This window comes from Anguilla anguilla, chromosome 5 (genome assembly GCF_013347855.1).
Source record: "Anguilla anguilla isolate fAngAng1 chromosome 5, fAngAng1.pri, whole genome shotgun sequence".
NCBI classification, from domain to species: Eukaryota; Metazoa; Chordata; class Actinopteri; order Anguilliformes; family Anguillidae; genus Anguilla; species Anguilla anguilla.
The window spans coordinates 35308302-35334910 of record NC_049205.1 but is presented as its reverse complement, the minus strand read 5'-3'; the positions used below and the strand labels follow the sequence as shown (position 1 = coordinate 35334910).

Sequence of the window (26609 nt, the reverse complement as noted above, 5' to 3'; positions counted from 1 at the left end):
AACAACCCCAGATCATTATTCCTCCTCCACCTAACTTTCCAGTTGGCACAACACATTCGGGCAGGTAGCATTCTCCTGGCATTTGCCGAGTCAATATTTGTCCGTTAGACAGCCAGAAAGTGAAGCATGATTCACTTTACAATAACAGCACTTACAGTTGACTGGGTCAGCTCTAGCAGGGATGAAATTTGGAGAACCGATTAGTTGAGAAGGTGGCATCCTATGACAGTGCCATGCTGAAAGTCACAAAGCTCTTCAGGATGACCCATTCTACTGCCAATGATTATCTATGGAGATTGCATGGCTGTGTGCTTGATTTCATGCACCTGTCAGCAATGGGTGTGGCTAAAGTAGCCAAACCTACTCATTAGAAGGGGTGTCCGCATACTTTTGGCTATATAGTGTATCACTGGGTCTTGAAATAGTGCTACAGAACAGTTTGTTGGTCACAGCTCATTGCTTACTATGGCAGGGCTTCAGCTTTTCTTCATTCTTGATCTGGTTTTCTGCTCTTGGCCACCACACAAGCCTGTTGTAATACTTTTCGCCTCCTTCCTTTCCTCCGCAGTGCAATGCAGCTGCCTCTCTCCAGGGATTATGGGTTGGGGGGGGTTTGGGATACCAACATAAATTTTGTCATTTATTTCACATTCTGCCATAAAAGAGAATATTGCTTTAGGCACAGTTGGAAGTAGAGGTGCTGAAAAGACTGAAGATGTTAACACAGCACAGATTTCTCCTTTTGATTATTTAACAAAGCCTTTAAACCCCAGATTCACTTGTGTGGACCATAGAAACAGGATGTGTCGTTTTTTTTCCCCTTCCCCTTTTTACCAGTATAATAATCTCCTTGACCCCCACACCCCATTATGTTCACCAACAACTCTACTGTGAAGAGCGCTGTGCTGAATGACTTACTGAGGAAAAAAGACAGAGGCTGGTACTTCTGTATAGATAAAAATGAAAGAGTTAACCCTCTGGCTAGGGCATGGGGGTGCCACCAAGGAAAAAATGAAAAGACCCTGCTTGAAATTGGTAAAACTGGCTTATAATTTTAAGCATTCAATGTCAGGCAAAAACACAAAGTCAGTCCAATTTAATTACAATAATCAGATCATCTACATTTCGACCCAAACTGGTCTTCCTCTGGATAGTAGCTACAGTGTGTGGACTCCATGTTTTTTCCTATTGAATTGGACTCTGCCCAGTACCTGCAGCTTTGGTATAATACATGTGCATGCTCTATTTCAGTATTCAGTATAATATGGAGATACAAAAGAAACTGGAACTGAGTAGCTTCTTCCCACAGGATGTTTCTTATCCAAGCTCTCAAGTGGATCAGTTTCAGTCTGGGCTGTCATTAGCTGATTACTACTGGCATTGGAGTCGCAGGGTGGTTATACATTGGATAGGTATACTCTAAATACTGCTGTACTTGCTCTTTTCACTGACATGTACAGGCTACCAGATGTACACATGTACACTTCCCCTCCAGTTGGCACTAGCTCTGTTGTGGTAATGCACAGCCAATCAAATGTAAAACAATCATTGATTCTGATTGGAAAGTCATTCTGAACATAATGTATAATCTTGATAGCTTTTCTCTATTTTTTTTTTTCATCAGGTCTATGGGGGCTCGTGAACAATGCAGGGATATGTGTGAACTTTGGCGATGCAGAGTTATCACTCATGTCCAACTACAGAGGCTGCATGGAGGTCAATTTCTTTGGGACAGTGAATGTCACCAAGACCTTCCTCCCGCTGTTACGGAAAGCCAAAGGCAGGATTGTGACCATTTCCAGCCCTGCAGGTAAAAAAAAAAACAAATGATGAGGAATGTCATTAATTGTATGTTTTTTTTTGTATTAATTTAGAATATGTTTATTATATTTGTACTGTTGGTGAAGTGAGTCTGGCAGAAGCTAGGATGTTAACCCTTATGAAAAAACTATGTGTCCAAAAATCACACGTGGAGACCCAACTTGTGAAGAGTATACATATGTACTATAAAAATAATCCAACTTATAAGATGAGAGCAGGAAAAGGTTGCCTAAGCTATTTCAAGTCACAGGTTTTGTTTTCTCATGTTTACATTTTCATTTGCATGTGAAAAAGCATGAGAAAATGTCCAGTTCACATGTGACATTCTTTTCACACGTGAATATTTTAATTCACATGTGAAAATGTTAATTTCACATGTGAACTGGACATTCTCACAACTGGCTTTTTTCACATGCAAATGGAAATTTACACATGTGAAAACAAAAGTGACATGAACTCACATGAAATTCCACATTTTCACGTGATGTTATGATTTTTTCGCAAGGGAAGAATCAACTAATGAGATTTTGATTACCTAAAACAGGTGTCAAATTTCAGTACAGGATGGTCACAGGTATTTGTGGTTTCCTTTCAATCAGCAGCCAATTAAGGCCTTGAGAACTAGGTGTGTGAACTCTTTATCCAATCAGTGAATTAAATCAGGGGGGTCAAGCTCAGTCATAGTGAGGGCCATATAGAGATTTTTCTATCAAATCAAGGACTAGACATTAAGTACTGTGGAATGCGATTGCAGACTGAGGTGGTGGTTGGGGGGTGGGTGGGGGGGGGGGGGGTGGGAGGGCGGTTGGGATTGCGGTAGCTATTACAATGGTGTTGCGCATCATGTGTGAATCTATATGTATCTTTCTCACATAGCCTCAGAACTGTATAGGAAACTGCTTTCTCAAAATGGCACTTTTTCAATGGCCCATAGTTTTTCTCCAATTGGTCAACGTTACATGTGACGTGAACATGGTCATTTTGTCCCTTTTGCAAAGTGTAACAGAGTGTTAAAGTCCAGCCCACCACAAAAAGTGCCTGGACCTCAGAAGTGGTTTGAAACATGACAAAAAAATTCTCAGGAGCAAACTGTTACACAATCGCTTTTTCCAAATGATGTGTTTCACATATCCGTTGATTGCAAAAAATGATATAAACATTTTTTATCCTCTGATTTACTATATTGTTTAAAAACTACACAATGAGCATTTATGTCATCGAGCTCTTGCTAGGCAACAACGAAGCCAAGAATGCTGTGGAGAGATCAGTGACGTAAACGTCTGTTGTTTTTTAACAATACCATAAATCAGAGGATTATTATTTTTTTTTTACAATCAACTGATATGTGAAACACATTGTTTGGAGGAACACATTGTATAATTGTTTGCTTATGAGAAGATACAATTAATGTTTTCCTCTATGGGAAATCCCATTGTTTCAAACCATTTCCTCTGTCAAGTCACTTTTTTGCAGTGGGCGGGACTTCAGCACTCTATATTGCCAGAGACTAAATGTCCAGCCTATCTCAGGGGCCAGATTTAATTGATTATCTGGATTGACATGCAGGCCAGATCAAAATTCATGTGGGGCCTTATCTGACCTGCAAGGCTTCAGTTTGACACATGACTTCCAATAATCACTTGTGCTGAAACACACCAAAAACTAGCAGACACTGTGGCCATCCAAGACTGGAGTTTGACACCCCTCACCTAAAATATAAGCTTTTTTTGTGTGTTGCCCTTACTAGAAACCATACCTTTATATTTCACATAGCTGCAAGCATAATGTTTAGGGAGATCACAGCTAGTAACAATATATTCTGATCTGATTGTTGGCTTTTGTTCTGATGAGATATGGCAGAGTATGTGAGCAGGGTCCATTCAGTGTTGAGCACAACTGTTATTTTTGGTATGTGTCAGGTAATTGTTGGAACAGATTGACATCAATTGCAAAAGTCAGACACTAGACGTTGGCAACACCAAAAGAAGCATTGAATGTGCATATTTTCCCATTCCCATCACTTTACTGTTCTGTTGTATTGACCAAATCCAGAGTTGGACCAAATGGCCCTGAAATTGTGCCATTGTATCACAATGGTGCTTTGATGAGCCCAGACACTCCCTGTGTTCAAAGTTTTATGAAGCGTTTATGTTATTATTGATTGGTAGCCAAACCATTATTGAACTGTGTGTGTGTGTGTGTGTGTGTGTGTGTGTTGGCGTGGGTGGGGATTTAGAATGCACTGTGTGCACAAAACCTGATTAAATATGCCAAGCCCTCGGCTGACCCTTGTCCTTATAATGTTTCACGTTCTGTACTTGATCCTACTTGTTGGTTTTGCATCCTAGAGGAAGATGATCTGCCCCAGGTTTTCTGTCATCAGCCTGTCATATCCTGCAACTGTCTTTACTGCCTTTACTACTTGGGGAACAACAAGTCAATAACAAGAGGGGCATTGTACACTCTGCTGCTTTATTTCACCATGTGGATTAATCATTGTTTTTTTTGTTTTTTTTTAACTGACAGGCATTGTCGGGGCTTCACTGTATTATAATTAAACCGTTTTTATTGCTATAGTGCCCATGTTGCTGAAATGCAGAACCCAAGCACTCAGCATTTATGAAAAGGGCTGATTATGAAACACAGATAACAGATGTGTCAGTGTGGACAGCCAAAAGAAGCAATGAGGTCACATTTAGGATTGTTGCAGCTATTTCTCAACTGGGATTTATAGTTGTTGTGGACCACAAATCCCAGAAGCACGCGATGTCAGCGGCCACTCACACTAGAGTTTGCAAGTTAGGTTTGCGCAGCCATGAATCAGGGAAAAACACTTCACACGCAGCTCAACACACAGATTTCTAGCAGGCCTCAGTGGGCACTAGCGGGCAATCAGGTGCTGTATTTTGGCTAGCTGTAAAACCAATTGTAACTCTAATCCCTGGGCAACACTAGAGCCAATTGTTTATTGTCCAGACTGTGGGGCCCATCTACACGCTGAAACAGTATCTTAATGAAACTAGCCACCTGGCAGCCATGCTTTCTATCTGAAGCCTATGCTGCCTCTGGTGCAGATAGACTGTAAGCCTTTGCTAACAAAGGGAGTCAATCTTATGCAATGAGCCAGGGAGAACCCTTCTAGCCGAAACCCTCTTTCCCCAGGAAATCGCCTACAGGCCTACAAGCAAAGTCAAGGCTAGATGCTTTGTGCTTGATGACAGCTTCATCAGAGCACTCAGACAAATTGCAGAAGGATACATGTAAGCCTTCCACAATGGCTTCCTACTTTAATTTAAGACCAGTCCGAACAATGTATTTCATCCTATTCTTTGCTATTGAAATGTTTGCACTTCTGTTTAGATATAATCAATTATCTCTAGTGGTTGTGGTCAATTCATTAGAGGCATTTGTTTATTTGGATCAGTGCTAATAGACAATTAACATTATTATTGGCATCCCTAAACTAAATAGCCCTGAAAACAAAACAGAAAAATTCACTTTGCAATCGGGTCAAATAATCAAATATTTTATACCTATTCAAATGAAAAATGTATTTCCATTATTTATGGAAATATGAAATTCATGTACAAATAATATTTTTTTTCATTTATTTTGTTTATTTTTAAATACTGTATTACAGATTATTATTTAAAATCATCCAAACATCAAATAATCAAAACAAGATATCTGTTTTTTTTTTAACATGTGATTTTTTCATAAGGGTAATGGCAAGTGGTCAGAACTTGGGCAAGTGGAGCTACAGTCCATATATTTGGACTACAAAAATGGTACTCAGGGCGTGCAATGTGATGTCATAATGTGATGCATGCTGTTTCCTGCATGTACTTTTCTGCAGGGGAACAGCCATTTCCCTGTCTGGCATCATATGGAGCTTCCAAAGCGGCTCTTGGTCTCTTCATAAACACCTTACGCCATGAGCTGGAGCCTTGGGGGGTCAAGGTGTCCACTGTCCTCCCTTCAGCTTTCAAAACAGGTAAGGATAGTCCACACTCCGGTCCTTTCTCTCTGTCACAGCTCTGTGAACTTGATGTGGCAGTTCTAGGACAACCCTCTCCCTGGGGAGCCACAGGGTCTTCTGGGTTTTTGTCATTATTGAGCACTTAATTGTCTGATTAACACAGCTGATGTCACAGATAGCTCACTTCATGTGGTTTTTTGTGTCTTAATTGGTTGCTGATCAACTAAGCAGATCATGTGGCTCTCCTGAACCCACGTTAGGGGGTCCATAAGTAAAGGCTGTAGGCTTATTTGAGATAACACAACATAAGTTGCTCTATATTCTTCACAGTCATCTAATTGGTTGTTTTTGTTTGGAAATAGTTGCTAAGGACTCTTTGTTTGTTCCAAGGATGTGGCAAGGTGCTGACATCACACTGTCCCACTGTATGAGAATGTGATGTGTTCCAGCTGCTCAAGAAGCATAAGTAGTGTGTTTGGGAGCTGTGCTGCACAGAGACTGTACACTCTGTGCTGTGCTTATTCACGGAAATGAATGGGATGAGCCATCTGGGTGATCAAAAATTAGAGAACCTGTGCTGAGTTTTCAATGCATCCTTACACTATGACAAACAAAATAACAAGCAGAGGAAAATGAACGGAAGAATGCATCCATCGACGAGACATCTAAGCTGTAAGCCACCTGTAGACCTCTGATCTGAATCTGCTCTTCAATAGCATCTAGAATTGAGAAAGCTGTCCTCGCACTTTCCAGATACATTCAAAATAGCTGACAAACTGCTGTGTATCTACATACAATACGGTTTTCCAGCCAATTCTTCATTATCTTTCGACCAATTCTGTATGTTTTCTGTATTGGCGCATGATGCAACTGTATCAATTTTTTTAAATTCTCATATCTAGACTGTAATGCACCCAATGGAAAACCATGACAAGTCACATTTATTCACACTGCTGGTAAGAGAAGCAGAGATTTAAAATATCTTGTTCAGAGTAATGAAGTTCCATGAAGAACAGCTTCCGCACTGGATGTGGAAAGTGAGGTCTCCCAATCCATGATGCTGAAACATTACCGCATTATCAGAAGGCACTGCCACTTAACATGGAGTGAAAGGCATGCTACAGTGTCATTAAAGAGTATTTGCCCCTTCCTGGTTTCCTCCATTATTTCATACTTGTCACACTGAATGGTTTGAGATCTTTAGACAAAATATACATTACCACATTATCAGAAGGAACTGCCACTTAACATGGAGTGAAAGGCTTGCTACAGTTCCATGAAAGAGTATTTTCCCCTTTCTTATTTCCTCTTTTATTTCATACTTTTCACACTGAATGGTTTGAGATCTTTAGACAAAATACACCATATGGCCAAATGTATGTGGACACCTGACATCCATCATCGCATCAAAATTATGGGAATTAATATGGAGTTGGTCCCGCCTTTGTTGATATAACAACCTCCACTCTTCTGGGAAGGCTTTTTATTAGACGATGGAGCATTTCTGCCAACATTTGCTTTCATTCAGCCAGAAGAGCATTAATGAGGTCAGCCACTGATTTGGCAATTAGACCTGGCTCACAGTTGGCTTTCCAATTGATCCCAAAAGTGTTGGATGGGGTTGAGGTCAGGGCTCTTTGCAGGCCAGTCAAATTCTTCCATGCCTATCTCGACAAAACCATTTCTATATGGACCTCTCTGTGTGCCCAGGGGCACTGCCATGCTGAAACAGGAAAGGGCCTTCCCCAAACTGTTAGGGAAGCACAGAATCATCTAGAATGTCATTGTATGCTGTACCATTAAGATTTGCCTTTACTGGAGCTAAGGGGTCTAGCCCAAACCATGAAAACCGGCCAAGGGGTGTCCAGGCCTGAGGTTCTTTGGATGTTCTTCTGGGATCTTTTGTGACTTCCTGGATGAGTTAACGCTGTGCCCTTGGAGAAATTCTAGCTGGCCAACCACTCTATATGGAGGACCAAAAATGCCAAAATAAATAAATAAATAAATGACGCTATAAATTAATGAATAAATAAATAAATCTAAATGCAATAAAAATATTAAAATAAATTGATATACACAGAAATTAATTAATTAAACCAGCATGAATGTGTTTACATATTTATTTATTGAATAATTCATTTCTGTATATATTTATTTCTATATTTATTTATTTCTGTATTTTTTTGTCCATATGATAAGGAGGGGGCTGTCAAATGGCGAGAGATTTCAATAAATATACTGGGGGATATTTTCAAATAAAAGTCTGTTTTGACTATGTTTAAGTGATTTTTTTTTTTTTGCTGGAAGTATTTTTCGGGTGCTGTATTGTGTGTTTATGTCAAGGAATCCAATGTCTTTGCTTTCATGACCTGTCTGTCTTAATGTCAAATACAGAGTAAAAATATAGTCTTAAAGGTTTTAAATGTAAGATGAAGATTGGTTTTGGTTACTAAGACCTAGTGTAATATGGGCTAGGTTAGTTATTTCCCTGATCTCCCCCACACTAATGCCTATAACCTACTGGGAAGAGATAGCCAGAGATTTGAGACTGGCTAATATAGCTGAAAATGCTAATCCTGATTATTTCCTTGTTTTTTATTTACTCATGGATGCTTTGACAACTTGTCCCAGTTAGCTGCATCACAGGGGTTGACCCTAGTGGTTTCACTCCAAAAGTCAGATTATGCCAAATCAGTTGGACACCCTTCTCGCACAACTACTGCCTGTGGACAGGGCCGTTGTTTAGGGGTGAAAGGTGATGACAATTCTAGGGGCCCACAGTCCTTGGGGGGCCCCACAAAAACCCTAGTAGCCTATTATGTAGGCCCCCCTTTCTATGATGAAATTATTATGCATAGGCCTAACTAATTCTCATACTAATGCATCAGAGTTAAAACAAAGCCACAAAATCATGCAATATTGATGAAAGAAGTTTCTATTTTCCAAGCAATAACCCCCTTCTTTAAAAAAAATGGTTTGGTCACTCCTTTTTTGAGAATTTGCATGTAAAGTTATTGCTCCCGAACTGCAGCAGCAGCCAACAGGTTATTAATAGAGAAGCGCAATGCCGAAACAGAAACATAAATCGGGATGCCAAAAAAGAGTGGAGAAGAAGGAAAGAGAGGCCAGGAGCAGATCAGGAGCCCAGAATATAACAGATTTTTTTGAAGAAAGGTGAGAGTATTAAGCTATCTGTACAGGCACCCTGTGGCTGCCTGGGGCTTAGCCAGCAACTAACGTTACTACGTTAACCAAATGACACTAACGTTTAACGTTACATCCGGTCAGCGGTGTAAAATAATCGCCTGACAAGGCTGACATTACTAAATTATCCACTAAATATCATCCACAGAAAAGATCAGTAAGGTTATAATCTGCCAAACGATACGCTGTAAAAAAAAAATCCAGTAGCAGCAGGACACATTTTTCCATTCTTACATGAGTGTTTACTATAATTAAACTGCTACGTTAGCCTGTTGACATGAGTCTTGTTAACGTTAAGCCCTCCTCATACAATAATAAAGTGAACAGAAAAATAAAGAAAAAATGATAATACATAGTCTAAGAAAAAAGTTGTGTAAAATAGATCTTTGGCGATGAAAAGTCGGGGGGCGGGGGCCCACACCAATATTCTTTCAGGGGGCCCAGAATTCCTAGCAACGGCCCTGCCCATGGAAGCTGTGGGGAGTTATTAGCTTGACATTGCAATTCTTTTGTTGTTGGTGAGAGAACATTTAACCGTCGAATGGCAGAGCTTGGCATAATGGGAGGGAGATGTGGCAGTGTCAGGAAACACCGTTGGTTGCTGCATGGAGAGAGAGAGAGTGAGAGCGCACCCATACAAACACAAAATAAAATAAACGACCCTCTTCATCCTTCCTCCTCACAGGTTCCAGACAAAAACAATAAACTAAAACAACAAGCTAAAATAACAAAGACAAAATAAAGTAAAACAGAGCAACAACTATTTCAGTTCCCCACTCTATAGCTAGACCACTTTCCAGCAGACCAGCTCCTCCTACTTTTCAGTGGTGGTTCACATTTCCCCTAAATAAATACAGAAATAATTAATGGAGAAATACCGATTCGTCAGATTTTATCTATTAATTTATTTCTGTGTACATTCACTTATTTTTACATTTTCTTGCATTCATATTTATTTATTAATTCATTTATTGAGTAATTTATTTTATTTTCAATTTGGGCATTTTTGGAATGATTCATCACTGTTCCAGGTGTTCACTGTGCTTCAATGGAGTCCCAGAGCCTTAGAAATGGCTTTGTAACTCTTTCCAGATATATTTCAACTTTTTATCTCAACTCTATTGGAATTTCCTTCAATTGTGGCATAGTATGCTTGTAGAAAGTTTGCGGTGACTTCACTCTGATGATAAAGTACAATATGAGTGAGGTTTAGAGTCAAAAGGGCTGGCTGCAATCAAGCCTGTCTTCAATCAGCTGAATATAATTATCAATTAAAGTTGGTTAATTTGGTTGATTGAGTAACTAAGGGGGCAATTACGTTTCACATGGGTGATATGGGTGGGATAACTTTGTTCATTAAATAAATGAAATAATTTAAAAAATGTGTTTCACTTTGTGTCATATTACATTTTGTCTAAAGATATGAAACTGTTCAGTGTGACAAATTCAACAATTGAGGAAATCAGAAAGGGGAGAAATACTTTTTCACAGCACTGTTTGCTTTTCCTGCTCTAATATACACATTATTTTAGAACAATTTCCCTGTGTCTTCAAACCAACAACAACAACATCGCTGATAAATCCAAAATACCAAGGCTAATAGTCAGACCTGGTACACATACTAAAATGCATGCATGTCTCAATCTTTGTATGTGCAGTTTCAATTTACGTAGTTGTAAGAGAACATTTAGATACATTAGATCATCTTTGGGGGTGTTGTAGTGGCCCCCTGTACTGATTTTTTGCTATTTGTAACTAAAATGGCGTTCTCTCACCTCAATTGTTTAGCCCAGACAAGCAACAGCAAGTACTGGGAGGAGCAGTACAGGCACCTAATCCAAAACCTGCCACCAGAGCTGCTGGAAGAGTATGGGGAAGACTACACGCTGGAGACCATGGAGCTTTACCAGGAATTCTCCAAGACGGCCAACGAAGACCTGAGCCCAGTGATCAACGCCATCGCTGAGGCGCTCACATCCCCGAATCCCAAACTGCGCTACTATGCCGGGCCGGGCGTAAGCCTCATGTACTTCATCTACACTTATTTCCCCATGTACATCAGCGACAGGTTCCTGCAGATGCACTTCCTGAAGAAGAAGGTCCTGCCACGGGGCCTGAGGATAGACAGTGGCAGCCATCACAATAACAATAACATTAACAAGACATGAAGAGGCATTACCGCAAATGGAACAAGTCATGTGACACCTGGTATCATGGGATTTCCCCAGCCACGACTGAGGAAGGGGGCAACTGCTTCATTGACTTCAGTGGGGAAAATAGATTTAAATTAAATAATTAATTTGTAGTTCATCAGTACTGTTACATTCTGTCAGGATATTATACAAGTATTTTGACAGTCTTTTGGGCAGGTCACTAGCAAGGTAAATTGCCACATTTTTTAGGCTTTGGAAATATCCATAGGGACTGTAAGTAGCCATGGATCTGTAATGCTAAGAAATGCCCCCAACAAATTCCTGTTTATCATTACCTTCTTGAGTTCCCATGTAATTTAGGGACTGAATATTTAGCATGTACAGTGATTATTAAAATATATAGTCAAAGGATATCCATCGTCCTGTCAAGTTAATTACATCAGTTGTAATGTAAAATGTATCATTAAATGCAGCTACTATGCAGTTATTATAGTTACTGGTCTTGACAAAATTACAAACAATCAGCTAGAGCCTACAGGGAAAGGCAGCTATATAAACAAATGGGCCATCTACATTTATACAAAATTTAGCTTGGATTTTACAGTGACACATTTTTGTTGTTTAGGCTCTGTACTCAAGCACATTGGATTTGAATTGAATCAATGACTATGAGGTTAATGTGCAGTCTGTCATCTTTAATTTGAGTTTATTTACATTTATGTCTAGTAATCCATGTAGGAATGACAGCCCTTTTATGCATAGTTCCCCCTATTGTAGCGGATCAAAAGTAATTGGGCATATTTAGCACTTGGTTAAAAAAAATAAAGACAATTCATCCAGTTCCAGTGGTAGCCATACATGACCAAGCCATAACAAATTTCAAAGATGAGGTTCCTTTCTTTCTTTTTCTAAAAATGTTGGTACAGGTTAATGCTCATCTCATCTTTCTATAAAAGTTTGTTCCTAAACTGGAGTTTTTAAAATGTATTTTTTAGCAAACTCTAACCTGGCTGTTCTGTTCTTGAAGCTTACCAGTGGTTTTCATCATGCAGTGAATCCTCGGAGGTTAGGCTGGAGTAGCTTTCTCTTTATTTTAGTCATTGACACATCTATCTATGCCTACATCTTGGAAAGATTTCTTGATCTGTTTGACAGTTGAAAAAGGTTTTTTCTTCAAAAGTGAAAGTATCCTTTGGTCATCCACTACAGTGAGCGTCCATGGTCTCCCAGGTTGTTTGCCATGGCTGAGCTGGCCTGTGTGTTCTTGTTTCCTAACCATGCAAACTGTTTATTTCGACACACACATTGTTTTGGCTGTGTCTCTGATTAATTTATTCTATGATATGATTTTTTCATACCCATTATGGTTTGCCTTACTGGTATTGTCACTTATTTGATTCTCCTGTTTAGAGACAAAAGCAGCAGGCTCCAAGTGAAAATTCCACACCTAGAATCAACTCTAGACCTTTTGTTAGCTTTTTTGTGCATGAACCAATAATGCAACACACAGCTGGCCAAGAAACTGGTAGTTTATTGTCAAATTACTAAAAATGGCTGTAATTCCTACTTGGATCACCCAATATGAATGTCTGCTCTTTAACATCATATCAGTGTTTCATTTAAAATACAGTGTGCCAGAGTACAGAGCCAAAACCTCACTGTCCAAATACGTACAGACTGCACTGTATAAATGCATAAATTTAAACCCAAAACCAGTGCTTTCTGTTCAGATGCAGCAACAGTAATGCAAAGATAGATTGTGTTTTGTTCAGTACTGCCACAATTTTGCAGCAAAGGATAAATACATTTCTACAATCAAAAACGACCTGCATGGATTCAATGAAGGTTTCCAATACAATTTATCTGTGGTGAATTATAATTGTGTAACTGTTATATAATTAATTATTGTTGTTTGAAGTTGCATAGCTGTCATCTCAGCAAGCTGGCACATTACCTAATGACTAATTAGCCAACCTCCTATACAGCAACAGTAGCTACTTGGGGTAACTTACATAGTTACGTAGCAAACATCAAATACAATACCTTGCTTGAAAACTGGGGATCCCATCAGAGTTAGCATCTAATGCTATACGGGCTAGAATATACATAGCTAAGTCAGCAAATGCTGCTGTATGATTAACAGGACACCAACCAGTGGAGGTTAAATAGCCAAGCTAACATGAATGCATTGACTAAATTAGTTTGTGTTAGTCTGTATTCTGCCCATTTAATTCTTTCCAACTGCCTCTGGCTCTGTAGCTTCACTTGGTCTCAAAAAGCTGTATTTCTTTCATTTTTTATTTGCATTGCAACTTCCAACACAGGAACACTTCAACATGTATGTGTCTCCATAAAGGTTGATGATGGAATTCAGAGTTTTTGCCCCTTTGTATCCATTGATAAGGGTTTCAGAGCACAGTTACCTTGATGCCTGACTTAATTCATTATACATTGGCTCACTGTACAAAGACAAGTTATAGGACCACTTTGGACACATTTAGTGGCCTTTTTGGCATTGTATTATGCTATTTGCTTGTGTATTATATTTTTGAATGGATCTACTGCACCAATCAAACTACACCATAATGTGTTCATCCTACTGCACTGGACTGGACACACAGTATTTTGGGGTGAGGACCTGTCTTCATCTGGTTCTGCTCACAAGCCAAGCTCAATTGCCATTGCAGGTCCATTTCCGTGGCACTGATTCTCTTGATTCAGGTAGATTTTTACTGAGTGAACTTTCCCCTGACCTTATCCCCACTCTTCCTTCATTGGTCTTCAGCCATTGATATTGACTTAATTAATTGGTTACAGCCCTCTGTCAAATGTACATGGGTAAACACGCACATACAGAGGCTCCAACAATACTCTGGCTAATACTATGCTCCAAACACAGCAAGAAATTACCTCAAATAGCTGTTTTGTACATATTGCAGATTCACTGCACCTTGTATTCAATGATCCAAGATATCAATTATTATTTTTTCTTTATTTGTTTTGTTGTTTATGTTGTTTTGTTGTGCAACTGTTTTTTTGTTTGTTTGTTTGTTTTTGTTTTTTGGGGGGAGGGTTCTGTTTATTTCCCATTAATTCTTCAAATCAATGTATTCATGCCAGTTTTCTTCAATAACTTCTAGAGCTGTGAATTTTTATTAAAAAAAAGAAAAACTTTGTCAATTGTTCAATTTATTTGATATTAAATGTATTAAATTCACCTTTATAAACTATGCATTTGGTCTCTGGTATTTACAATTTTAGAAAAGGTTTTTTGTTGTAATGGATGGTACCCGTTTGCAGACTAGAAGATATTTTTTTTTGTTTCATTTGCTTTTTCTTGTGTTGTGTGCTTGAAATGTGTCAATTGGTATTTAGCTCTATACAAGCGAAATTCTTCTTTTCACTTTTCAGAATTGTAAAACAAAAACATAGGGAAAAAATCACAGTGGGGACTTTTGACTTGCCCAGCAATACAAACCTTTCAGATGTAATTTCACCTGGCCTCTGAAAACAATGACCATTCCCAGCACCTGGCAATCCTGTTCTTGGAGCTAACTCTTGGTTCCTAGAAATTAATATCTGACGGAAGCAATGCCAGCTGCACTAACCGAGTTTTCCCAAATTGGATAGATGGAAACCTTGGCCATCGTAGCTGGTTGGTGCTGCCAGATTTCTGTGACCCCAAATGTTTTCCTTTTCATTATCATTTGTTGCTTTTCGAAATGTCACATCACTTAATTTCAACAGCAGTAATTTTGTTTTAGACAAAAATAATTATAAACCAAGGAGAAGCAGGGTAACAAAGCACCACATTAGGCTAGTTTACAAATGGAGTTTTTTAGGGGCCCAAGCACCACAGGTTCATATGTAATTGTTCAAAATTTTTTCTGCATTAAAAGTGTTTGTACATCATAGTGCAACAAAATTTGGCAGGTTGGTTCTCATTCCCACCTGCCAAAGGGATAAGAAAAATTACCCAAATTGGCCAGATGGTGGCACTATTGCAAGAAAGTGACTTTTTTGGCAATCATCAAAATTCCTCTTTCCGTTAATTCTCAGGCTCATTTCAAACAAATTTGGCTCAAGGACCTTTAAAGTTGGCCATATTGGATTTGATGTAAATTGATTAAATTTGGCTCTATACTGGCACTCATAACCTGAGCACCACCCCAAAGTATTGGCTCAAATGAATGACATGGTGGCACTATAGGTCACAATATATTTTTAAATTCAGAAATTCATGAAAATTCACTGTTGTTGTTTAGACATTTAAAACTTGCTGTAGGGATCTATGCCATCATCTGGAAAATATATATAATCGAAAAATGAAGGGCGGCGATTTCATTAGAAGGACAATATCAGCCATGAGAAGCAGGGACGTGTGTTTACAATGAGTCTAACGTGGAGTTTGATTTTTAATGGGCTTCTATTGGATGGGGGGGGGGGGATCAAAAATCTACAAATATCTAAATATTGAAGCAAGCAACCTAAAAACCTTCTGGGATGCACACAAAACTCTGGGTAGGTGTGAAAATGAGCCCAGAAGTGTTATAAAGTGCAATTCCCCTTTAACCATTTGTCCCATCCTCTGTCCCGTTTTGGCCTAACCACATTGGTAAGACATGATACATGTGTTACCTCTCTTTTGGCCACTGTGTGATTTTGGCACTGATTGGCCACTTAAGTGGCATAATATTGGCTTTGTGTGCTTGGACCCCATGTATTGCTGCTTGCAGCGTTTTTGTAGTTGTTGGAACATGATACACTCTATGGAACATCAATGTGTTATTTTGCTAATTCATGTGTTTTTCATTTGTTTCAAATATTTCTTATCATCACAAATGGGCATTCAGTTGATTCCAATTTGTTTTATGATTCAATCGAATATTGTCCAGATAAACAGCTTCAGTTTATGAAGTCTTTCAACTGCTGTAAAGAAAATTGCTTTCCATTCAAATCATCCAAACGTCTTTATTCCCCTCTTTAGTCAGATTTACACAACACATCATTGCAAAATATTTACCATCAACAGGGGCTCTATCATGAAGCAGGATGACTGAGTTATCTGGATAACAACAATGAGTGAAACACAGAACAGCTCTTTATATGTCTTTATAATTATAAAATTTATATCATTATGTAATGTAATGTAATGTAATGTAATATATCACACTTCTAATACATTGTCATAAATCAAAATGCTTTACAGTAAAACATAAAAAGTAATGAAGCAGAAACAGATACGTGCTTTATTTATTTGGCCCTTGTAATGAGTTGATTGAAATTGAATTCAGCCCTTGTCAAGGAGCAGACACGCAGGGTAATGCACACAAATAAAACAGGGGATGCCGCTGAAAACTACAGAACTAAGAGCCCATAAGGAAATGGGATGTTTTTTCCTCTATTGTTGTTTACTTTGTAGAGTTGGAAGTTTCTTTGAAACATTTTTTTGTGCTTCCCTAAGATAATGAGGGCCCCCTGGATAATTACTGAGTTATTTTAAGGCTGGTGCTGGATGGAGAGATAACGTGTTTGTTTAGCTGTGCCTCAGGCCTGAGAGCAGTGCATGTTTTGAACCATGTTCTGCTGGGCAATAGCGTCCAATTGTAGTACAAAGTTTGTGCTGCCCAGCCTCAAATGATAACTATTGGGCCTCTGAGATAAATGTTTATGTCCTCTGCCACCCCACCCCCCACACTACCAACAACCCTTGTTTGCAGGGCAGGGGGGTGACAATTACTTTATGTAACACAAAAAAAAAAAAAGCAAGCAAAATAATTCAAGACCACCCAATCAAAGTTCCATGGTTTATTTCTCTGAAATGGGATGGCTATAAATATATGCACTTGCTTAATCTATGAATAATGAATAACATTTCATACTTTACAAACAGAGAGAGAGAGAGAGAGATTATCTATTGGCAATCTATTCAAAATTGACAATGTGCTATATTGTAGGCATTATTGGACCGTATTTCTGAAACTGCAGTAAAAATGTCTCTGTCCACGTTATGTAGAACATGGCAGTAAAACCTGTGCAGGCTCAGTGGAAGACTTTATGCAACACTGGTTCTTCCAGGTGTATCTATCAACTGTCAAGACAAAGAATCTCCCTGTCATGATTTCATTTAGCTGGTTGAATTTAATTTCGGTTGCAAACCAAAGAATACATAAAAATACAGAATTTGGTTGCATTCAGTTAAGTTCTATCTTTTGTAAAGATCACAAAAATATGGCAAAAGTTGAATGCATTGGTTGTAATCTTGTCTTTAGGGTCTGCTTACATTAAAACTCAAAGTCATTTTACTGGTGGGGGGGGGGGGGGGGTCAGGGTGGTGAAATAAATCAAGTGATCAAGTGTCAGTGTGCAGGCATGTGGCAATTGTGCATATCTTGCCACATTAGGAGCATGCCTCCCATTGTTTGTGTGGACTAATCAATCCGCGTTAACAGGTGTTAACACATGGACTCCATATTAAAATAAGAAGGCTTAGACCTTCAGAACACCATGAATAATCAGAAGGGCTTTCGAGAAAGAACAGATGCAGAGGAGAAATACAGTTGTAGTTCTAGAATCTTCCCATGACTAATTTAATGGCATCTCAAAAAAAATAGGAAATGCTTGCTTAAACATCTGCTTTATTCACTTTGGTGGAATGTGTCCAAATTTACGAGGGGTTTCCAAGAACAGCCTGGAGAGTCCTAATTCTAAGTATATCCTTGAAGCATGTTTTCTGTACTTTTTTAATTGGCAGAGCATGTTTGGGCATAGCATAATGCAGGCGGCAGCATACGTTTTGGGGAAATCTACTGCAAAGCACTTTATAGGTCTGCATAACTGCATGCCAACCATTTTAACATTTAAAGTCTCGGCACTATCGCAAAAAGCGACAAACTGACCATACTGCACCTGAACATATACCGGAAAGTATTTTGTGAGAGAAATACCACAAGCCCACAAGCTCTAAAACTCCTGATATTTATGTAGTGCTAACATGATGCAGCCTACTAACCAATTAAAGTTCTTTCATGGCCTCATTTGAACAAATTGATAATACTGACTATACACTATAGCCAAATACAAGCTCTTCTTCACAGTTGTTCCTCTTTCCACACGATATTGATTTTTTTATATATTTTGATATCTCAGATATTTTTGATTCGCTGGGATTTTCAGTGAACCCCTACAAATACAATAAACTGCTGTACCTATTTTCCTACAAGTATAAATGGCCATGTACTTCCACTTCTTTATGGTATCCTTCCCGGTCCACATACATTATGTCTTTTATTTTTATCTTCTCTGTCATCATTGCTGTCCAAATACAACTATGTTGTCCTTATGGGCAGCTGCAGTCCTGTCTCTGAACTCCAAGCCAAAGATCATTTGTATTGAAATGTTTGGAATGCAGTGTAGAGCATTTCTTATTGAACTCTTTAGAGTCTCTTGGATGGAAATGTATTCTGCTGAATCATTCTACTGAATCAGCTCAATTCATGAAAAAAGAGTTTGCACTGAAATGTCAAAGTTGACTGAATCCAGGCCAAAGAAACATCCCTTTTTTCTCTATGAGAAAAATGTTTAATCCGATTTTATCCCTGAGGCTCCTACACAAGATTTTACTGTTCATTTTAAGGACTGACTTCACACACTCGCACACATGCACAAGCACACACACACACACACAAACATTGTGCACAAACACATTCAAACATCTGTTCTGAAGTAGGAGTTCTCACATATTCCCACATTTTTAACAAATTGCTGAATAATGAAAGCCATCACAGCCAAGTCAAACTGCTTTTCAAAACCAGAACATTTGGAGCCTTCTTTTATTATCTGTATGTCCTGTTGACTTTGAGTTGCTACAGCTCTCTCAAAGACCCTGTTTAACCCAGTCTGCTCTCTGTGCAACAGCTGCAGTGCCATTATTTCAGAGTTCTACAGTACAGACCATCTTCACAGGGAATCTCAGTTTTTTTTTCTTCTTCTTCTTCTTTTTTACCAGGCTTTCATTTTATGTATCAAAAAACCTTTATTTTTGAGATGGCAGAAATGAAGAGGTGAGTGCTTTTGTCCCACCGATCTCTAAAGGCATCATCTGAAGAAGAGGTTTGAAAAAGATGTTGACAAAACCAAGGGCCATGCTATCCTCTCACAGTTGGGTCCCTTGTTTTACTTTGAGGTCCCTTTTTCCAAATGAACAAAGCAGAGGGAGGCCAGTCAGAGGGCAGAAGGGCAAGTAAAGAAAACACGCAGTAAACTCTTGACAGAACTTTATCGAAAAAGCCACCATAAAACATATAATACTCTATATATTTAGAAATGTTTCTAATATTACGGTTATTAAGCTATTATTAAGCTGATTGTATGTCTATTGTCGATTCTGTATTTCCTCTATTGTTTTATCTGATATTGCATGGACAACATTTCTTAAATTAAACATTTTTGGAAATTACAAATTAAGTTTATTATTATTATTATTAGTAGTAGTAGTAGTAGTAGCAGTAGTAGTAGTAGTAGTCGTAGGTTCCCCAATGGGGAGCAAATGTTATCTGTTAGAGTTGAAATAACACTGGACTTTTTGCTGTGTGTGGGATCTCCTGGGAACATAAGGGCCAGCACTCTGCTAACCAAAACCTGTAAAAGGAAACTGTGAACAGAGCTGTCTTCAATACCCAGCCAACACTTCTCCATGAATCTCACTTAATTTTCCTGAATGTATAAACTCTAAGTCTGCTTCAAACATTCGTAACCTTGTATTCCTTTCAAACCTGATATTTGAATCAGCATTGTATATTTTTTCATACCAGTTTTTGTCCAGAACTCCTAAGAAGGATATTTATTGAGGCATACCATCAAGCCCCACACCAGCGATTAATTTTGCTGGAAGGCCTGTTTCTGGTATCCAAGTGGGAGCTGTTGCCACGGAAAAAAGAGCCATAGAAACAGTGGGACAAACTTCAACAGTTCCCTGAGTAAATGCCACATAATCTCAAGAGACTGATAGTATAAAATGGGAAACTTCACCAGTGGGCTGTCTTCGCCTGGTTGTTAGGAATTATGAAGAGTTCACTATAAAGACATACTTTCCACATTTGAAAGAAAAGACAGTGACTGTGCATGTGTGTGTGTGCGTGAGCATTTGATGAGGTACCACATGAGAAACTTATTAGCAAAGTGATAACAGTAGGAATTACAGGATTTCAGAGTGGGTTCAGAACTGGCTAGAACACAAAGAGTAGTAGGAGTGATTTTATCTGAGAAAGGGTACAGTGGAAAGTCGAGTCACACAGGGATCGGTGCTGGGACCACTGCCCTTCTTCATTTGTATCAATGACCTTGACAGGGACATTGAAAGTACATTAGTTACAGTACAAAACTGGGAGGCCCAGCTAATAGTTCCAAATCTACTAAAGTAATTTAGTAGATTTGGAAATGAAATTCAATATAACTAAATGTATTGAGTAGTCAATGTGTGGAATAGCCTGACAGGACATGTAGTAGAGGCAGAAAATCTGTGTTTTCAAGTCCAGGTAACTGATGAAAGAAATTTACTGGTAGTTTGTATTGAATTTGTGTCTCAACCATCCCTCTGTCCGTGATCCTTTCCAACAGTTCAGGCTGGTGGTGGTGGCGTAATGGTGTGTGGAATGTTTTCTTGGCACACATTACACCATTTAATGTCCATTGAGCACCACTGGCATGCCAGAGCATTCCTGATCATTGTCGCTGACCATGTTCATTCCTTTGTGGCCACTGTCCACAGGCCACTTTTTCAAATGGCAGAATAATGTGTCATGCCACAAAGCACGCATCATCTCCACGAACATGACAGAGACTTCAATTTACTCCAATGGCCTGCAGTCCCTAGACCTCAATCCAATAGAGCACCTTTGGGATGAGGAGAAACGGGAAGTCTGCAGCATGAATGTGTGGCTGAAAGTCTTCAGGAACTGCATTATCAGCATGGACCAAAATCCCCAAGGAATGTTTCCAGCACCAATGTTTGAATCCATGCTGCAAAGAATTCAGGCTGTTCCGAAGACAACAGGTACTAGATAGATGTACCTAATAAAGTGGCCACTGTGTGTAATTCCCTCAAAAGAAAAGTAAGGTTATAAAACACAAAACTTATGTCTTGTACTGACAGTAATGATAGCTAGTGAGCTAGTTGGGCTGCATTGCAGTTATACTCTTGTTATTTGGTTATAAGACACCTGGAGCTAGCATGCATTACATTACATTACATTACATTCATTTGGCAGACGCTTTTATCCAAAGCGACGTACAAGAAGTGCATTTTCATGATCGTAGACAACTGCTGAATCACAGGTTCAGTAAGGTACAATTACTTATTTTGTACAGCTATTTCTAGCGGAGAACAATGAACACTATCCTGGTCTAACATCTGCAAAGCCAAACTAGGCAGAAGATTAAGCTAGAGTATTAGGACAAATACAATTTACCAAGAAGTGCAGGGATGGGGCAACATGTAACAAGTGACAAGGAAAAAGGGTTGTTTTTTTATTTTTTTTTTTATATATATATATACACAGCATGGTGGTGGTTATTCTAGGTATAGTCTGAAGAGATGAGTCTTCAGGCCACGGCGGAAGATGGATAGTGAGGGGGAGGTTCGGAGAGGGACGGGGAGTTCGTTCCACCACTGGGGAGCTAGGGTGGAGAAGCTCTGTGATCCCTTTGGGCGGGTGGGAGGGGTTACAAGACGCCCTGCTGCTGCAGAGCGGAGTGGTCGAGCAGGCACATAGAATTGAGTCATGTCCTGCAAGTAGATGGGGGCTGTCCTGTTGGCGGCAGTGTAGGCAAGGGTCAGGGCTTTGAATCGGATCCTGGCAGCGACCGGTAGCCAGTGAAGTGATCGCAGCAGAGGAGTGACGTGGGAGAATTTGGGGAGGTTGTAGATGAGCCGGGCAGCGGCATTCTGAATCATCTGTAGTGGCTGTATGGCACAAGCTGGCAGGTTTGCAAGGAGAGAGTTGCAGTAATCAAGGCGAGAGGTCACCGTAGCCTGGACGAGCAGCTGGGTGGAGTGCGTCGTCAGGTATGGTCGAATCCTCCTGATGTTGTATAGGAGGAATCTGCAGGACCTTGATGTTGCCTTGATGTGCTCCTTGAGGTCCAGTTGGTCATCCAGGACCACCCCCAAGCTCTTGGCAGAGTGAGAGGCAGTCACTGTGGTGCCATCAACCGTGATTGAGAGTTCACGAAGCAAGGAGGTCTTGTGCGGGAAGAAGAGCAGCTCAGTTTTGTTGAGGTTGAGCTTCAGATGGTGGCTGGCCATCCAGGTGGAGATGTCAGCCAGGCAGGAAGAGATCTTATCATTGACCAGAGTGGCCGAGGGGGGGAAAGAAAAGAAGAGTTGTGTGTCATCTGCATAACAATGATAGGAAAAACCATGTGAATTAATGACTGAACCAAGAGATCTGGTGTATAAGGAGAACAGCAGAGGACCCAGTACAGATCCCTGCGGCACTCCCGTAACAAGTGGATGAGAAGCAGAGGCAGACCCCTTCCAGGTGACCTGGTAGGTCCTATCTGCAAGATAGGAAGCGAACCAAGACAGGGCAGTCCCGGCAATTCCCATCCCAGCCAAGGTGGAGAGGAGTATTTTATGGTTGACCGTGTCAAAAGCTGCAGACAGGTCAAGAAGGATCAGGACAGAGGAAAGGCGTGAGGCTCTTGCAGTGGCAAGTGCCTCCGTCACAGCTAGGAGTGCAGTCTCTGTTGAGTGCCCAGATCGGAAGCCAGACTGGTGAGGGTCTAGCAGGTTGTTCTGATGGAGAAAAGAGGTTAATTGTTTAAGAACTGCTCGTTCGAGGGTTTTGGACAGAAAGGGTAGAAGGGATACGGGTCGATAATTTGCTACATCGGAGGGGTCTAAGGTGGGTTTTTTGAGTAGTGGGGTAACACGAGCCGTCTTAAAAACAGAGGGAACATGACCAGAGGAGAGAGAGGAATTAACAATGGAAGACAGATAGGGAAGGAGCTCGCTGGAGATAGATTGGAGAACTTTAGATGGGATGGGGTCAAGTGGACAGGTGGTTGCGCGATGAGAGGTGATGAGTTGTAATACATCGGAGTCCTCCAGCATTTCAAAGGAGGTCAGTGTGGCTGTGGGGTTGTCCTGGGGGGTTGGGGGGCTCACTGGATGGGTGAAGGAGTTCCGGATTGTAGCCACCTTTCCTTCAAAGGCGGCCAGAAAGTCATCTGCGGAGAGGGAAGAGGGAGGTGGCGGTGGAGGAGGAATGAGGAGGGAAGAGAAGGTGGAGAATAGTTTACGTGGATTAGAGACACATGCGCTGATCTTGGATTGGAAAAAAGAGGCTTTTGCAGACGTGAGGGCAGATGTAAAAGTCGCCAGCAGGGTATGGTATGCAGTCAGGTCATCAGAGGATCGGGATTTTCTCCACTTTCTCTCTGCAGCCCGCAGTGATGTTCTGCTGGAGCGTAGTGACTCGGTCAGCCATGGGCAGGGGGGTGAGGAGCGTGCTGGTTTGGAGACAAGAGGACAAAGTGAGTCGAGGGACTGAGAGAGGCAGGAGTTGAGGGTGGAGGTGGCAAGGTCAACTGGCAGGTTAGAGAAAGACGCAGGAGGGGGAAGTGTAGACAGAGCAGTGGAGACGAGGGAGGATTGTGACAGAGTAGGGAGATTTCTCCTGAAAGTTACTGTGGGTGAGCTATTGGATGAATTGAGGGGGAGTAAATAGGAGAGGGAGAAAGAAAGAAAGAAGTGGTCTGAGACATGGAGGGGGGTCACTGCAAGTTGGGGAATGGAGCAGCCTCTGGTGAATACAAGGTCTAGTTGGTTACCAGCCTTGTGTGTGGGGGGGGAGGAGGACAGGGATAGGGCGAAAGACTGGAGGAGTGAGGCAACCCTGGACAGTTGGGAGGTTTCTGGTGGGAGGTTGAAGTCTCCCAGTAGAATAGCAGGAGTGCCATCCTCGGGGAGGGAGCTCAGGAGAGTGTCCAGCTCGTCCAGAAATGAGCCGAGTGGACCTGGAGGGCGGTACAGAACAATAACGTGAAATGTAGAGGGATGAGTTACAGTAATCGCGTGAAATTCAAAGGAGGAGAAAGTAGGGTTAGGACTGGGGAGGACACAGAACTTCCAGGACAAGGAAATGAGTAGACCGGTACGCCCGCCTCGGCCAGAGGCCCTGGGGGTGTGCGAGAAGGAGTATCCCGCAGACAGTGCAGCTGGGGTGGCGGTGTTATCGGGAGTGATCCAGGTTTCCGTGAGAGCCAGGAAGTCAAGAGACTTCGTCTTGGCAAAGGCAGTAATGAAGTCAGCTTTCTGGACGGCTGACTGGCAATTCCATAATCCACCTGTGACAGTGAATTCCTGAGGTGTGGATAAGGGTGGGTAGATCAAGTTGGTTAAATTACGCCTGCGGTGAACAGACCATTTGGGGCGAGGCAGCGCGCACAAGGGAATGGGATTTAAAAACATGATAAACTGACGACGAGGCTGCCTATGGCAGCCTCTGCTGAAACTATAAATACCGGGTGACAATTACGTGCTTGCATTAGCTTCATTAGGGCAGATAAGCACCAGGTGAAGCTCCTCGAAATTAGCTCAACAATACGGGGCAGTTAAACACCAATCCCCACACACAGTTTCACTAACGCCTTTAACTAACTAACAACAGCAAGTCAACTACAGATATTCTCAGCTAACGCCCAACTAAGCTTGCTGACTAGCAACAGTTGAGACAAGTTTTAAAAAAGATTAGGCTACCTAAATTACACACAACTATGTTCGCTAACTAGCAACAGCAGAAACAAATTAAGTTATGATACGCTTATCTGAATCGCGGGGGACGGCAGAAGCGACGACACAATCAGATGCACACTGTTGAACCACAGATGAACACCACTTAAATAGCACCAGGTGAAGCTCCTCGAAATTAGCTCAACAATACGGGGCAGTTAAACACCAATCCCCACACACAGTTTCACTAACGCCTTTAACTAACTAACAACAGCAAGTCAACTACAGATATTCTCAGCTAACGCCCAACTAAGCTTGCTGACTAGCAACAGTTGAGACAAGTTTTAAAAAAGATTAGGCTACCTAAATTACACACAACTATGTTCGCTAACTAGCAACAGCAGAAACAAATTAAGTTATGATACGCTTATCTGAATCGCGGGGGACGGCAGAAGCGACGACACAATCAGATGCACACTGTTGAACCACAGATGAACACCACTTAAATAGCACCAGGTGAAGCTCCTCGAAATTAGCTCAACAATACGGGGCAGTTAAACACCAATCCCCACACACAGTTTCACTAACGCCTTTAACTAACTAACAACAGCAAGTCAACTACAGATATTCTCAGCTAACGCCCAACTAAGCTTGCTGACTAGCAACAGTTGAGACAAGTTTTAAAAAAGATTAGGCTACCTAAATTACACACAACTATGTTCGCTAACTAGCAACAGCAGAAACAAATTAAGTTATGATACGCTTATCTGAATCGCGGGGGACGGCAGAAGCGACGACACAATCAGATGCACACTGTTGAACCACAGATGAACACCACTTAAATAGCACCAGGTGAAGCTCCTCGAAATTAGCTCAACAATACGGGGCAGTTAAACACCAATCCCCACACACAGTTTCACTAACGCCTTTAACTAACTAACAACAGCAAGTCAACTACAGATATTCTCAGCTAACGCCCAACTAAGCTTGCTGACTAGCAACAGTTGAGACAAGTTTTAAAAAAGATTAGGCTACCTAAATTACACACAACTATGTTCGCTAACTAGCAACAGCAGAAACAAATTAAGTTATGATACGCTTATCTGAATCGCGGGGGACGGCAGAAGCGACGACACAATCAGATGCACACTGTTGAACCACAGATGAACACCACTTAAATAGCACCAGGTGAAGCTCCTCGAAATTAGCTCAACAATACGGGGCAGTTAAACACCAATCCCCACACACAGTTTCACTAACGCCTTTAACTAACTAACAACAGCAAGTCAACTACAGATATTCTCAGCTAACGCCCAACTAAGCTTGCTGACTAGCAACAGTTGAGACAAGTTTTAAAAAAGATTAGGCTACCTAAATTACACACAACTATGTTCGCTAACTAGCAACAGCAGAAACAAATTAAGTTATGATACGCTTATCTGAATCGCGGGGGACGGCAGAAGCGACGACACAATCAGATGCACACTGTTGAACCACAGATGAACACCACTTAAATAGCACCAGGTGAAGCTCCTCGAAATTAGCTCAACAATACGGGGCAGTTAAACACCAATCCCCACACACAGTTTCACTAACGCCTTTAACTAACTAACAACAGCAAGTCAACTACAGATATTCTCAGCTAACGCCCAACTAAGCTTGCTGACTAGCAACAGTTGAGACAAGTTTTAAAAAAGATTAGGCTACCTAAATTACA

At 40.7% G+C, this 26609-nt stretch overlaps 1 protein-coding gene across 1 annotated transcript in view; it reads left to right on the top strand.

Moving 5' to 3' along the window:
• LOC118227915 (corticosteroid 11-beta-dehydrogenase isozyme 2-like) overlaps nt 1-14387 on the top strand; it is a 32177-nt gene extending 17790 nt beyond the window's left edge. Inside the window, exons 3-5 of the mRNA XM_035418974.1 lie at nt 1625-1810; nt 5678-5815; nt 10793-14387. Of these exons, the coding sequence (XP_035274865.1) occupies nt 1625-1810; nt 5678-5815; nt 10793-11172 (704 nt within the window). The 3' untranslated portion in view covers nt 11173-14387. The remainder of the gene's footprint in view (nt 1-1624; nt 1811-5677; nt 5816-10792) is intronic.
• The last annotated feature ends 12222 nt before the right edge of the window (nt 14388-26609 follow it).